General features: G+C 39.1%; 1 pseudogene and 1 gene segment (V, D, J or C); both read left to right on the forward strand.

The window, feature by feature from the left end:
• Positions 1 to 4,744: 4,744 nt before the first annotated feature.
• Positions 4,745 to 5,392, forward strand: LOC148120423 (immunoglobulin heavy variable 3-21-like). The segment is given in 2 exon segments: positions 4,745 to 4,872; positions 4,974 to 5,392. Coding segments are annotated over 2 exon segments (480 nt in total).
• Positions 5,393 to 14,272: 8,880 nt separating this feature from the next.
• On the forward strand, positions 14,273 to 14,799 carry LOC148120424 (immunoglobulin heavy variable 3-23 pseudogene; annotated as a pseudogene). The gene is made up of 2 exons (XR_015739319.1): positions 14,273 to 14,390; positions 14,480 to 14,799. The product of XR_015739319.1 is annotated as an immunoglobulin heavy variable 3-23 pseudogene (transcript).
• Positions 14,800 to 16,070: the final 1,271 nt, after the last annotated feature.

Raw genomic sequence — 16,070 nt, forward strand, 5'->3', positions numbered from 1 at the left:
AAAGCAAATTTTGTTCATATGCACAAAGGAGAGCAAAACAAAGGGCAGTGAATCCTTAACCAGGAAAGGGTGAATACCAAACCACAATACTGTGTCAATTTCTATACTTGTCATCATTGTCTTTGATGACTTTTATCTGCTTTGAGAAATGTCTTCGCCTGAGATCCAACTCCATGGTTTAGTATAGCAGGGAGACATGCAAATAAAGCTTTTCTGTGACCATGAAAATTAGGCCTGCTGACCCTGAAGCTCTACTGACAGAGGACACTAGTCCTAGATTCCCAAGTCCTCCAATTCAGTGATCACCACTGAACACAGAGCACTTACATTGTTTTTTCTTTGTCATTATGTTAAAAGATAATTCATAGAAATGAGTTGTTGCATGTTGTGTGACCTTGAGAACGAAATAAATGCCTCCTGGACAGTTTCATCACCAGATTTCTCTTTGCTTTCAGGTGTCCAGTGTGAGGTGTCACTGGTGGAGCCTGGGGTAGATTTAGTACAGCCTTGAAAGTTCCTGGGACTCTCCTATGCAGACTCTAGATTCACCTTCAGTGACTAGTGGATTAACTGGGTCGGCCATGCCCCAAGGTTGGGGCTGGAGTGATTTACATGCATTAATGGTTGTAGTAGTTCAATCGACTATGCTGATGCCATGAAGGGCCAATTCATCCTGTCCAGAGACAATGCCTAGGACACACTGTACCTGGAAATGAGCAATCTGAGGTCGGAGAACACAGCCGTTAATCACTCTGCAAAACACACAATGATTGAATACTACTGGGAGTTCAAACAGAAACCTCACTGCAGGATCCTAAGGACCAGCAGGGGGTGCTAACACTCACAGAGCTCTGGTTCACAGAAGAGTCTTTTCAAAGAGGCATAAAAGTCTGGAATCCTCTGTTTCTGGGCTCCCTCTCCACACCACATTGAGGGATCCTCTCTACGGGTGTAATGTAGAGTGATTTCAAGTTTCTAAATGTTTATTCAAATTGCTGTTTTCTAGTGTGATATGTGTGTTTTGGAATATATTTATTAAACTGTTTTCTTCCCCTCTTTCTCCCTCTCTCCCTCTCCCCCCTCTGTGTATGTGTGTATTTGTGTACATGTTGATGTGATTCGTTCATCTATCAACCTGTACCATATTTATAAAGACAACCTCTATCACCTGGCCTGGATCTCACAAATGGTTAGAGTGGTGGACCAGTGAGCCCCAGTGATTATTCAGTCTGCACATCCCACAGAAGTAATGACTTGTTTGCTGACACACAGCTCTTCTTGCAGTCTTGGAGACCTGTAATCGGAGTCTAGATCCCTGTCAATGGTTCTGCTATGGCGAGAACCTAAAGCGCAGAGCTATTTTCACAGCTCCATTAACGTTGTTTTTTAAATTTAGGATACAATTGGATATCAACAAAATGCAGATCATCACACAAGGCAGAAGTGATTCTGTGATGATCAGCATAAAATCTCAGAGAAGCTGAAGAACCTGGAGACTGTAAATCCTAGACTCAGGGTATCTCATAACCACTTGTAAGTTTTGAGGACCCTGTGACCTCTACATTTCTCCATGATCACAACAGCATCCATACAGAAGCATATACTCACAATTAAAAATAAATCATTTATTTAAAAGTTTCTTATTCATTTCTGGGAGTTAGCTTAATGGGAGAGTTCTGGTTTAATGTAAATGAAACTTTGATTCAAAAAGTACCATTTCAATTATGCATTCCTCATTTTCACTAATAAATACTGTATTTGAATTGTCCCTACTCCCTGTTAAAAGTTAGGACATTTTTTTCTCATCAAAAGAAGAGACTCATTTTTCATCTCAGAAACGACTCTTTTCTATCACTCATTGAGGTTTGATTCCACAGGACAACACAGAACTCAGGGAACAAAGGGCCACCTGGAGTGAGATCAAATGAGAAAGGGTACTAGGATACATCAATATTATCAAGGTATATTGTGAATGAGCTTGATGTTTTGTTTTTAAGTAGAATGAATGACATAGGCTGAAAAGCAATATTTTCAAATAACTTAAGATGTTAGCATAAATATATTTATTTGTTCAGCGCGTGTGTTTTTGTGTAGTTTTATCTCTGTTGTTATATGTTGGTTTGTCTGTATCTATGTCTTGAAGTTACCACGTTTGCTTTACAGAGGCATATTTTCTCATACTATGTTCATAGTTTATCTTGCAGAGGTTACCACAACATCCTCTGTTCACAGAGTCCTGCTCAGGTGTCAGGTATCCTGGGAAACTGGGATTTGGAGTTTGATTTCAGGGTCAGGATCTTCCTTTCAATTATAAAGGCTCTAAACACAGTCCAGCTCCACTTCCTGCCTAAGGGCCAAAGTTACATTCAGAACACCAGTGACTGAGAACCCAGCTCAGCAGCCCCTGCCTTCCTCATTTCAGTGTGTGGCAGATACCATTTTGCTCATTGACACAATAATTGAGGTGTGTGTTCTTCAACCTGAATAATAAGATTCTAGCAAAGGCTATGAATCTTTCCAGTAGATAATAATGTTATCATTTCATGTAGTCCAGATTCTGGATAGAAGCCACAAACTGGGAATGAAGTCTCCCTCTCTCTCTCTCTCTCTCTCTCTCTCTCTCTCTCTCTCTCTCTCTCTCTCTCTCTTCTTCATTTTCCTTTATCCTTCATACACTACCATCTGGAGATTGATGCACAGAACATTGATCCTACAATTTTCTTCTCTCTTACATACAGGCATAAGTGCAGACATCAAGAAGAACTTGGGGAGGCTGATGTTTATTTTAGAATTGGATAACCCAATTCTGTAATAAAATTGCAATTTTCTGTAGGAAAATGTGAAATGTGATATTCTAAAAGATAGATGGGCTAGATCTATAGCTCTGGGTTATAGTGCTTGTTTTTTATGCACAAAGTCTTAAATTCAAGAACTTAGCCCAACTTAAAAAAAAAAAGACCAGAACTCCATACAGAACAAATACCATTTCTCACATTAATAAAGTTAAAATACGTAATCTTTTGACTGGAAAAGGAATGGCAATGGCTAGTGTCAGAAGGACAGTTGAAAGTTTTGGAGAAGGAAAAGTATACACTGAGTCACAAGAGTCCTGTTCTTGCTTCCCGTAATAACAAGCAAGTCAGTCTAGGTCTACAGCGTCCATGACTTGCTTCTAAACAGTGACAAAGTTCAACATAGGGGAAAGTAAATGTTTGAATGAATGGAAACACTAATTGTCACAATGTATGTTTGCACATGATTGTCAGAAATTGATCCTGGGTGTATTCCTGAGTTGACATCTACCTTATTTGTTGAGAGAGGGTCTCACCCTGAACCTGGAGCCCTGAGGTTCAGATAGAATGATGGGATGGAAAGTCCCAGAGAGTTTCCTGTTCTCATCTTCCCAGTGCTGGGAATAAAGGATAAACCATCACACTCAGCTTCATAGTGAAGTGCTGAGAACACAACTGAGGTACTCATACAGAGAGGCAGGCTCCTTACCCCTGAGCTATCTTATCAGTCCCGTATTTTGTTGCTATACATTATATACACTAATAAAAACATTTAAAACTATAACAAATACATGTATTATAAGATGAGTTTTCTAAGATAAAATATATTGTCAATTATTAGTTTTTAAACCATTTATTATATATATGAAAATGAAAGCCATGAGGTTAACCCCTTAATCACTGTAAAACTCTGCAAGTTATGGAGCTGGACAAGTTGGAAAAGAGGAAGGACATAAGAAGGAAGGAAATAATGGTAAGAAATCTTTCTATTAAAAATGCTTCAAATTTTTACAAAATCTGTATGAGATGGTCAAGAAAATGTAGTTCACACTTTAAGCCCAGTTGTCAGGGAAACAGGAGCAAGAAAATCTCTCATGGTTCAACATCAGCATGGTCTACATAATAAGTTCACTCCCACCAGAGTGATCGTGTCAAAACACAGGAAGAAAGAAATTCAGTCCCTCTGCTGCAAGTACTTGTTTCTACATGTGAATGTAGATGATGATGATGATGATGGTGTGTGTGTGTATGTGTGTGTTGGTGTATGGCTGTATCTAAAAGTGTAACTGTATGTGTGTGACTGTGGTAGCAGTTGTGTAGACTTCCCCACATCCAACCATTCATTTTTCATTAGAACAATTTACAGTTTTAAATTGTCCCCATCTGTTATCTACTGATGTGTTCAACACCATGAGCAAAAGCAGAGCAGTAGCGACAAATGTTGTTTCATTTGTAACCTTTTATGGCCTGAGCACATCATGGTCTCATAAATATGTAAAATTCAGAAAATTCCAAGGTGCTCCTGACACAAGGAATGAGTTCTGCTAACCTCTCCTGGTAGATGCGACCCTGTCCAAGATCCATATTTTGGAGAAGCCATGTCTAGTCCAGAGACTGGGAAAGACAGAGCTCCTATATAGAAAAACAACAGCTTGTGGCTCTTTTAAATTACATACATATACTAAGGAGACACAACAGTGTGGAAACACAGTATGTTCTGAGCACCTACAAGAAAGAGAACTAAGTGAAGTGTGGTGAATCCTTAGCAAGGAAAAGGTCACATGGAGGTTCTTTATTATGTCAGTTTCTGTAACTGTCATCATGGTCTTTGATGCCTTATATCTGCTCTGAGCACTGCCTTCCCCCAAGGGCCCAACACCAAAGCTTGCTACAGGAGGAAGTCATGCAAATAAGGCTTCTCTGTGCCCATGAAAACCAGCCCTGCCCTGACCCTGCAGCTCTGGCAGAGGAGCCCAGTCCTGGATTCCCAGGTCCTCCCATTCAATGATCAGCACTGAGCAAAGATCACTTACCATGGAATTGTGGCTCCTTTGGCTTTTCCTTGCTGCTATTTTAAGTGGTAATTAATGGAGAGGAGATGCTGTCTGTGTGTTCTGTGGAAATGAGAAAGAAAAATAGCTTCAGTAACAGTCTTCTGACCAGCATTCTCTGTGTTTCTAGGTGGCCAGTGTGAGGTGCAGCTGGTGGAGTCTGGAGGAGGCTTGGTGCAGCCTGGAAAGTCCCTGAAAATCTCCTGTGCTGCCTCTGGATTTACCTTCAGTGATTACTACATGAGCTGGATCCGCCAGGCTCCAGGGAAAGGCTTGGAATGGGTCGCAGATATTAGTGGTGATAGTAGTAACATCGAATATGCTGATGCCGTGAAAGGCCGATTCACCATCTCCAGAGACAATGCCAAGAACAACGTGTACCTGGAAATGAGCAGTCTGAGGCTTGAGGACACAGCCATGTATTACTGCACTGTATTCACAGTGATGCAAAGTTACTGTGAACTCAGACACAAAACCTCCATGCAGGGAGCTTATGACCAGCAGGGGGCGCAGAGAGCACACTGGGTCAGGTAAGACCTGTCCAGCAATACATAAAAGGCTGGACTGATGCCTGAGACAGGCCATTGTAGTGATTGCCTCTTATTTCCATCAGACCTTGGTTAACTCTTTATAAAACCTTTGATAATGGATTTATTCAAAGAAATAAACACCACAGTTCTTTTCTCTTTATAATACTGATTTTATTGAACTACACATTTTTCTTTGAACCCTTGCTTCTTCTACCTTCCCATTCAACCGTCCCCCAGGGTTCTCATGCTCCCAATTTTCTTAGGAAATCTTGTCTTTTACTACATCCCATGAAGATTAGATCCATGTATGTCTCTCTTAGGATTCTCATTGTTGTCTAGGTTTTCTGGTATTGTGGTTTGTGGACTGGTTTCCTTTGCTTTATGTTTAAAAAACACTTCTGAGTGAGTACATATGATAATTGTCTTTGTTGGTAAGGGTAACCTCACTCAATATAATGTTTTCTGGATCCATCCATTTGCCTGCAGACTTCAAGATGTCATCATTTTATTCTGCTGTGTAGTATTCCATTGTTTAAATGTACCACATTTTCCTTATCCATTCTTCAGCTGAGGGGCATATAATGCTAGTCATCCTCAGTTATCAGAGAAATACAAATCAAAACAACTCTGAGATTCCATCTTACACCTTTAATAATGGCCAAAATCAGAAACACCGATGATAATTTATGCTGGAGAGCTTGTGGGGTAAAGGGAACACTTCTGCATTGCTGGTGAGAGGGCCATAATATGAGGCCATGTGATCCACAAGGTGCACCATAGAACTCTACATGGTCTACATGGTGTGAAAACACCAGGTTCAATACTGTGTTAGCAAACTATGTGAGGATATAATAAATTAAAGACATGGCCTGGGACAATTTCACTTTGATATTTCTCAACAGTACAATTTGAAATGCCAAAACTGTGGGAAGGAACACAGGAAAGTATGTGACCTTCCTCATTTTGAAAAGAAAAGTTACTGAAAATGATGCTACTATGCCTCAGATATTCTTCTGAAGAAAAATAATATCATGCTGCTTTCTTTGTTTGTTTGGTTTTTTGTTTGTTTGTTTGTTTCTCTGTAGCTTTGGAGCCTGTCCTGGAACTAGCTCTTGTAGACCAGGCTGGCCTCACAAAGATCTGCCTGCCTCTGCCTCCTGAGAGCTGCATTAAAGGTGTGCAGCACCACTCCTGGCCTATTATGGTGCTTTCAATAATTGTAAACATGTTTTTCTGTGAACCAGTGATAGGGGAGTTCAGCCAATCACATTCTGTTTTAGGGGCATGCCGCCCTTATGCTAAAGCTTGCCTATAAAACTAGCAAGCATGCTCCCGCTAGCTCTCTCTTTCGCCTGGCTCCTGCGCCTGGACGGATCATTTGGATTCTGGTTTAAGCTGTTGTAAGTCTTACTTCTGTTTATTAAAGCTGTATATTTTGTATTAAGATAGTCTGGGGACTTTTCATTACCAATCGCCCTGAGACATCAAACCAGACTACCTTGTTGAATTGAAAACATATAACTCTGTTATATAAAAATAATATATAAATGAGCCTTGGAATGTTTGAGTTTCGAATATTTACAGGACACAACCACATTAAGAGTAGGTTTTCATTTTTTTTAAAAAAAGGTAAAGGAAATTATCTTTTTACATTTTATATACCAATTCAAGTTATCACTTCCTCCGCTCCTACCAATACCTGAACTTATACTCCCACCCCATCCCCATCCACTCCTTAGAGAGGCTAAGTTACATTGCCTTGGGGAAGGTTTAAGACACTATCTACTATATGTAGGCTGAGCCATTAAGGCAAGAACTCTACTTCTTCAAACATCCTTTCTAAAGTATCTTTATTTGAATCAGATAACAATATATTATCCATGTAATGGTAAATTATAGACTTAGGAAATTGCTTATGAATTATTTCCAATGGCTGACTTACAAAATATTGGCACAATGTGGTACTACTGAGCATCCCCTGTGGAAGGATAGTCCAGTGATATTTCCAAGTAGGCTGAGAATTATTACAAGTAGGCACTGTGAGGACAAATTTTTCTATCCTTTTCTTGTAAAGGTACAATGAAAAAACAATCTTTCAAATCAATAACTATTAAGAGGCCATCCTTTTGATAACAGAGAAGGTAGAGGAATTCCAGATTGTAGAGGACCCATACGTTGAATTACTGTATTGATATCTCTTAGATCTATCATCATTCTCCATTTACCAGATTTCTTTTTTTACAACAAACACAGGAGAATTCCAAGGGCTGGTTGATTCTTCAATATGGTGAGCATCAAGTTGCTATTCTACCAGCTATTCTAAAACCTGTAGTTTATCTCTAGCTAGAGGCCACTGCTTAATCCATATTGGCTTTTCAGTTAACCATTTTAAAAGTAGGGCTGTTGGTACCTCTAAATGTTTGCTAGTTGCTGCATTTTCTTGTACAGCCTGAAAGACTGGTGACCATTTTCCTTAATGCCTTATTATATCCTTCCCAGAATAATGAGTTCCAGAGACTACAAAAATGTTAATCTGGGTATTCTATTGCTGTAGCAGGTCATGGCCTCATAAATTTATTGCAATATTGACTATATATGGCCTTAGTCTACCTATTTTCCCTTCAGGCCCTATGCATTCAACCTATCTCGTGCTTTGTTTTACACGAGATAGAGTTCCAATTCCCAGGAACTGAACATCTACCTCTTGAAGAGGCCAATTTACATGTCAAGTTTCTGGAGTAATGATAATTACATCCACACCCATGTTTAATAAGCCTGCAATAAAAATGCCATTTATACAGACTCTTAACTTTGATCTTTGATCATTAATAGAAGTCTGCCAAAATATCCGTTTACTCTGTCCTACTGGATTTTTTGACTCATCCTCCACATTTAATCCATCACTTAGACTACTATTGCTTTTTACAAGAAGCACTGGATTTTTAAAATTTTCTTGGTGAGACACATTCTCCACTGTAACTGGGAATGACTGGGCCACTTTTGGCTTGGAGGCCTACTAGAGGCCCCTCAAAGGGTTTCCCAATGATATCAGGTTGCCTTGTCTGTCTGTTGTTGACCTGCATTCGTTGGTCCAGTGTTGGCCTTTACCACATTTCCTACATATACCTGAAAACTGAGGTCTCCTATTTTTGTCATTCCCAGAGGATATATTATTCCTAGAAATTCCTTGCATGCAATCCCTTTTCAGATGTCCTAATATACCACAATTGAAACATTTGGCAGGTTGATGCCTCCTCATTGCTTTGGAAATCGCTTCTCCTACCCAAGATGCATCATTATATTTGAATGTCTCAACATTCATCATTTGCTGAATTCATTCATCCATAGGTGCTGATCTAGACATTAAAGGCCCAATTATCTTTTTACATTCGAAGTTTGCATTTTCAAAAGCCAGAGATTTAAGAATTATTTGTCTAGCTTCTGGGTCTGTTACTACTATTTGCAGAGCCTAAATTAATCTTTGCAAAAGTCAGTATAGGGTTCTCTCTGTCCCTGCCTAACCCTGGTATATGATTTTTCCTTTTCCCTAGTTCTTGTATTCTATCTGAAGCATTCAAGGTTGCTTTGTGGCATAGGGACAATACTGTTTTATCATAAAGAGCTTGGATCTGTGGATCAGCATATGCTCCTATGCCAAAAATTTGATCTTGGGAAACTGCTACAACTTTTGCTCTTTCTTGCTGTTCCATATGTTTGGATTCTTCTCTGAAATAAATTTCAAACATCAAGGAAGGTCTCTCATCCAATACTGTGGACACTAACTGAGAGAAATCATGGTGGGTAGCTGTGACATTTGAAGCCCATGTCCTTATCATTTCCATAACAAATGTAGAGTGCAAGCCATAATTAATGACAGCTTGCTTAATTTCTTTTAGATCATTCATTCCCATTAGCATCCATCTACCTTCTTTGGCTCCCTTTGAGCCTTTAGAAATTGATACTTTGTCAGAGTATATTGCAGGGTATGACACTAAAACCCTGGGTAAACCAGTTCTGACTACCAGTGGTGACATTGTAGCCCCTCCTTGTACCGTTTTCTTACTCTGTTCACCAGCTCCAATAATTTCCTCAATCATTTCAAGTCTTTTTATCATTGTCTCTCTTAAAGTCTGAATCTCCTGACATGCATATGTTTCTAGTGATTTCACTAAGGTATCAGTTTTGGTCCCCATTCTGCACCTGTGATTCCAAGGTTTTAACATTTCCCTTCAAAGATAACATGTCCTCCTTGAACTTATTTTGGATATCATGTAGATTGCCATCTTGGAGGTACATTCTGTCTGTTACCTTTTCAAAATTTTGTGATAACTTCTTAACATCAAATTCAACAGTATGAATCCTTTCAGATAAGTTCCTAGTACCCTTGGATATGGAGTAAATTTTGACTATAATAGTATCCACTTGTTAAGATAACCTCTGATTTTCAATAATTTTAATCCTTTCAATTGGGTGTTCATTATTAGTCCATAAAGATTGTATCATTCTTAGGAGTGCCATATTCTTCCTTAATGATAGAATATGGAGAAGAAAACTGAAACCTAGTAGCCAGTAAATTGAGGTATCCCCATAGTCATATAAACCTCACATGATATAATCCATTGTATTAGAAAAGAAAGCAGTAGAAGTTGCAAAGGAAATGAAAAGTACCATATTAACTATTATCCAGCAGGTGGCAATATTGCCAAGTCATGACTAGAACCAATGCAAAGGTGACAGAAATGTGGTCCTGCTTCAGTGTCCACCTTAGTATTTGTTAAAAACTAGGAAATATGAGTTGCTCAATAAAGTAAATGTAATTAAATCAATCCTATACATGGAACCCGAAACCCAGAATCCAGGGGTAGAGAACAGCAACCTGGAAGCTGCACATGCCTCCATGTGACAAAGAGTTGCCCCAAGGGGTTGCAGCATTCAACAACCCCTTGCACTCTGACTTGCACTACTTAAGCGCTGTGCTGCAAGGGGGATTTAAACACCACTCAGAAAAGAGCAAACCAGGCACGCAGATGCTGTCTGAGCCTGTGGAGCCTCGAAGTTTAAATCCACATGTAGAGGCAAATAATAGGATGTGTGGGGACTTAAGCCAATCCAAGGCATGTAAAGAGAAAATATAAAGAATTGCACCAAGAAAAGGCACTGCGCGATCGTCTATATTGAATTGTGGGCTCCATGCACAGGCCACAGCTGAGGGAGACTCGTGCCAAGCCAAGCTGGTGGCAGGCAGCAGAGCCGGGAATGGGGGTGGGGTTCTAAAATCAAAGGTTGGGCACCAGATGAAGGCATAAGTCACAAACAATCCCACACCAGTTTGGAATTATGATTAATAAAATGGTTATTTATTTAAAGGGAAAAAACTTACAGATTTCCATTCCAGACAACAGCCATCTGAGTGATCAGGAAAGGAGTCTAGTAGCCAGAAGCAGAACCGGAAGCAAGAGAGCAAGCACACAGCTACTGCTGCTTTTGAAAACAAAAGGGACCATGCCAAAGTATGCTGGTATTTTAAAGGCTATTGGATGAAGGAGCAGAAGTAGCTCCCGCAGCAAGCATGGGATATGGAGGACCAACAGGTATTCCCATAAAGAAAGGTGGTAACTTAAGAAACTAGGAAGTCCTGGAATATGCTTCATTTATAGCTGCGTGATGCTATAATCTTTGTTTTTTTCTTCTTTTACACAAGGAAATCTTCTAGAATACCCCTTATTTGTCATAACCTATTAATCTTTCTTTTAAATTAAACACTAATACATCTGGGTTCAACCACAATCCACTAAGATGGTTAATTGCTTCTTGTTAGACAAAACAGCACATTAATTTTATATATCCCATATATACATATATTTATAAAAATATACACACACACATACACACACACACACATATATAAAATCAGGAGTATGAAATTGCAAAATTTGCTGATTGCCAATTTTGTAATACAGTTTAGAAATTTTGAATAATCTTTCATTCATCCTCTTTATATCTAAACTTGTGATAGAGAAACCACAACTGCCCTGAATTGATGTTAATTTCCAAAGTTACTTCAGAAAATGAACCATCACAGTTTTTTTTTACTTTTAAACAAATAGGACCTTATAAAAGTGTACAGTTGTTATAATTGTTGCAAAATTCTAGTTTTGAACATTAGCATTTGATAAAAATTAGTTTGCATTTCAAAATCCAAGCAAATGATTCCTCTATAGGCTCATTTGTAACTCAGACCACAAATTTCTCAGCCACATATATGTACATCCCAGCAGACATCAGCTCCAGTTTCTGCTCCATCTCTCTCCAGTCCTTCCCATAGACACCTGAGTTCTATGATTTTCAGAGTTTGTGCTTTTGTTGTGCTTTTGTAACTCCCAAAATTACTTCTCTACACTCTCTGTTGTTGGTGACATGAAGAGTAGGTGTCTCATGTGTGAGTTATACAAGTATCTTCCAAGAAGCCGTTTGGCTGTGGGCTCCATGTTAATGGATCATAGACTTGGGGCCGATTTAAAAAGAAAAAGAATCTTTTCACCTGAGACTGAGGCCTTTCCTGAAATTTAAGCAAGGACACCAATAGTGTTTGATGAAGCTTAAGAGATCACACTGACTACATTCTTAGAATCCTGACAGAAGAACACATAACTGTGAATTAAATAATTCCACACTATGTTGAACTCAAAGGTTCCAGTGTCATATTATCCAGGGTCAGTGTGAGGATCAGCTTACATGGTTTCTCCTGAAGTGGATGAATAGGGTAAAATTTTAATGAGTTTGTTGGACCTAAAATATATTAGAACAAATACCTCTATTCTAATCCCAGGTTTTTACTTTAGACCAAGAATATCCAAAACTCTTTATGGGGATCCTACCAATATGAATTACCTTATTCACATTAAGGTAAATACATTATTAAACATATAGGCAAAGGTTAAGTTTTCCCTCTAGAGTAGTAAAGAAATAATATTTTTATAGACATGACCTTGAAATTCTCTTTCATTCCGTATGTCCTGTGATTCATTCTAGATAATTTTAAATAAAAGGGGATACATAGAAGACACATAAATGTAATCTAACATGAGAATATCTGCTCCTTCAGCATGAGTCTTCAAAGGGTAGGGCAAGAATGATATGTTTTTCTCCTAATACTGATTGATGATGGGATATTGTCACCTTAGGGTAAAGTAACAACTAACTGAATGTGGGAAGATATTGTACAAATTATGTATAGAATTATCTGAAAATAGATCTTTTAGAAGTGAAAGACTACATTCATTCTTAGCTGGATGGAAAGATGATCCCACATAAAGTTGCATACCAAGTTATTTGATATTTACCAATGTTCCTAAATCATTTGCTTTCTGAATTTTTGTTTTAAGCTTCAGCTATACAGTTTTAACAGATTTTATTTAATCGTTCTGTTTAGGATCCCTATGGGTGATGTTTTCCCCCTAGCTCCTCCCACATCTTCCAAACATGCATCCTTACCAACCTTATACTTACTTAAGCAAAGTTAGTGATGCCCATATGTGAACTCAAGCACTGCAACATAGGAAACATACAAGTGACCATAACCTCAAAAAAGAATGACTATATACCTTGTCCAGAAAAACATATTTCCAACTTCCCCTCAGTGAGCAGAGAGACAAGGAATTATCAGCCCTGTATTAACAGGATTTGGCTGGCTTAAACCCAGGTGGGGTTATACAGACAAGAGCAGCCATTATGAGTCCATGATTGTGATATCCATGTCATGTCCAGAAGACAGCATTTCACAGCAGCCCTCCCTGTGCTCCACTCCTTACATTCTTCCGCCCTCCCCTTCATCAGTGTTCTCTGAACCATGGGAGAATTTGAATGGTGCTGGAAATTTTATATCATACAAAATATTGAAGATTGGGAAGGACAGTTTCTGCCCTATAGAGAATCCAGATTGTGTGTTTGAGACTCTGTGTGTTTGGTGTTCTGGCTTCTGTTGTGTAGGCTTGGAACTAGAATGGAAATCAAGACAGGAAAAGACATCTTAAATGAATAACTAGACGGAAAAAGCACAGGGTAATACAGGAGATTTCAAAGGAAAAGTTGGGTGTAGTGAGAAAAAGGACTGAGTATGTACAAAGCAAAGCATGAGAATTTGAGAAATAAAAACAAAGGTTTCTGAAAACACAAAATTGATGCAAAGGTATTGTGTTTGGTTACAGGCACTTATTAAATGCCCCAATTATGATTAAAGTATAAATATTTAGAAATAAAAGTGACCTAAGACAACATGAAGCCACCCATGTGTTGCCTGGTACTGAGGTGGGAAAGGCAAAGTGAAAAATACAAAGTGATCATAGGGAGAACTTCAGGATGCAAACAACTAAGTGCTGCAAACACAAATATGTCTCCATGGCAATCCCTGAAAGGAAGACAGAACAAGGAATCTGTCATTTGCAAAATTCCATGGAGCATATGATAGCACCTCTAAGAACTGAGTAAAATTCAGAAAACTTTCAAGTGTTCCTGTCAGGATTCACCTCAGCAAGAAGCCATGTCCGGCAGAGACAGGGACAGACAAAGCTTATATCTAGAAACACAGCTATGTGTGGAGCTCTTCTATTTCAAATTGACCCTAAAGAGACATGACAGTGTGGAAACACAGCATTTTCTATGCATATAGTGAGAGGGGACTAAATAAAATGCAGTGAATCCCTAACAAGGAAAGTATGTATACAGAGCTACATTAATACTTCAATTTCTATAACTGTAATCAATATGCATGATGTCTTATATCTGCTCTGAGTACTGCCTTCTGCTCAGGTCCAACTACAGAGCCTGCTATGACAAAAAGTATGCAAATAAGGCTTCCTTTGCCCATAAAAAAACAGTCCTGTCCTGACGCTGCAGCTCTGGCAGAGGAGACCAGCTGTGGATTCCCAAGACTTCCTAGTCAGGGATCAGCACTAAACACAGGACACTCACCATGGACTTTGAGTTCATATTGGGTTTCTTTGTCCTTATTTTAAAGGGTAATTCATAGACATGAGATGGTGTGTACACGAGGAAGAAAAAAATTCTTCTGTGTCAATTTTCTAACCAGAATTTTTTGTATTTACAGGTGTCCAGTGTGAAGTGCAGTTGTCAGAGTCTGGTGGAGGCTTAGTGCAGCCTGGGAAGTCCCTGAAACTCACTTGTGCAGCCTCTGGATTCACCTTTAGTAGTTACCCAATGAACTGGGTCCGCCAGACTCCCGGGAAGGGACTGGAGTGGGTCGCATCCATTAGTAAAGAGGGTGGTATCACGACCTATATCGACGCTGTGAAGGGCCGGTTCACAATCTCCAGAGACAATGCCAAGAACACTCTGTACCTGGAAATGAGCAGTCTGAGGTCTGAGGACACAGCCATGTATTACTGTGTGCTAAGGCACAGTGAGTGAATGTTACTGTGAGCTCAGACACAAATGCCCCTGTGGGGAACACAGAACCAGCAGGGGGCGCTGAGAGCACTTAGAAATAGGGGTCACAGTAGAGCCTGCTCAGAGAAGCATGGAAGACTGGACATTTCTGTCTGCACGGCCTCTCCATATCACACTTAGGGTTTTGCTCTACAGATATAGTGTGTAGTAATCTTTGAAGGCCCAAATGTTTATTCAAATTTCTGTTTTCTGTTGTGTTGTGTGTGCTGTTTTATTATAGTGTTTCTCCCTGTTACCCTTTATCTCTCTGTTTACCTGTGTCTGTCTCAATCTCTCTCGCTCTCACTCTTTCTCTCTCACTACTCTCGGTGTGTGTGCTTGTGTGTGTGTGTGTGTGTGTGTGTGTGTGTGTGTGTGTGTGTGTGTGGTGATATATAAAGCATTTCTCAAACAATCTGCAACACTTGTTTAGAGACAAATTTTATCACTGGTCTTGGATCTCAATGACTGAATAGTCTGATTTTCCAGTAATTACCAGTGATTGTTCAATCTCCACATTCCCTATATGGGATACCTTGTTGACGGTTGACTGCCACATCCCTTTCTTTCTTTCTTTCTTTCTTTCTTTCTTTCTTTCTTTCTTTCTTTCTTTCTTTCTTCCTTTCTTCCTTTCTTCCTTTCTTCCTTTCTTCCTTTCTTTCCATTCTTTTTAGTTATGGATTCTGAGTTCTGAGTTCTGGGAATTCTGAGTTCACATCCCCATTATAGTTACTTTTAAAATGTAGGATGTCTTTTACCTGAACAAAATTCAGATCATCACACTGAGCTCAAGTGATCCTGTCTTTTGACCTGCATCAGTTCCTGAAGAAGCCAAAGATGATTGGAACCCTAGAAGATGCAGTTATATCAGAACCATATGTGAGTCTGGAGGACTCTTTGCCTTCTTTTTGTCTCCAAGAGCACTACACTATCCACACAGAAGCATACACTCCTAATTAAAACAGTACATTTTAAAAAGTTTTCATCCAATTCTGTGATTTTGTCAATGGTCTGATTCTTGTGTAGTTTATATGCAACCTTGATTTAAATGGTAATTTTTAATCATTATATTTCTCATATTGAATAATAAATACTGTTGTTGATTGCTCACCCTGTTAAAGGTTATGGTTTCTGTCATCCAATAGAATAGTTTAATTTTTGTTTCCAAGAAAAGCTCCTTTCCCTCACTTCTTTAAGTTCTGAGTCAGAAAGTTAACAGATAGCACTGGGAACCCAGAGTTGAGAGGTGATTT

Source organism: Myodes glareolus, chromosome 11 (assembly GCF_982192425.1).
Source record: "Myodes glareolus chromosome 11, mMyoGla1.1, whole genome shotgun sequence".
NCBI lineage: Eukaryota > Metazoa > Chordata > Mammalia > Rodentia > Cricetidae > Myodes > Myodes glareolus.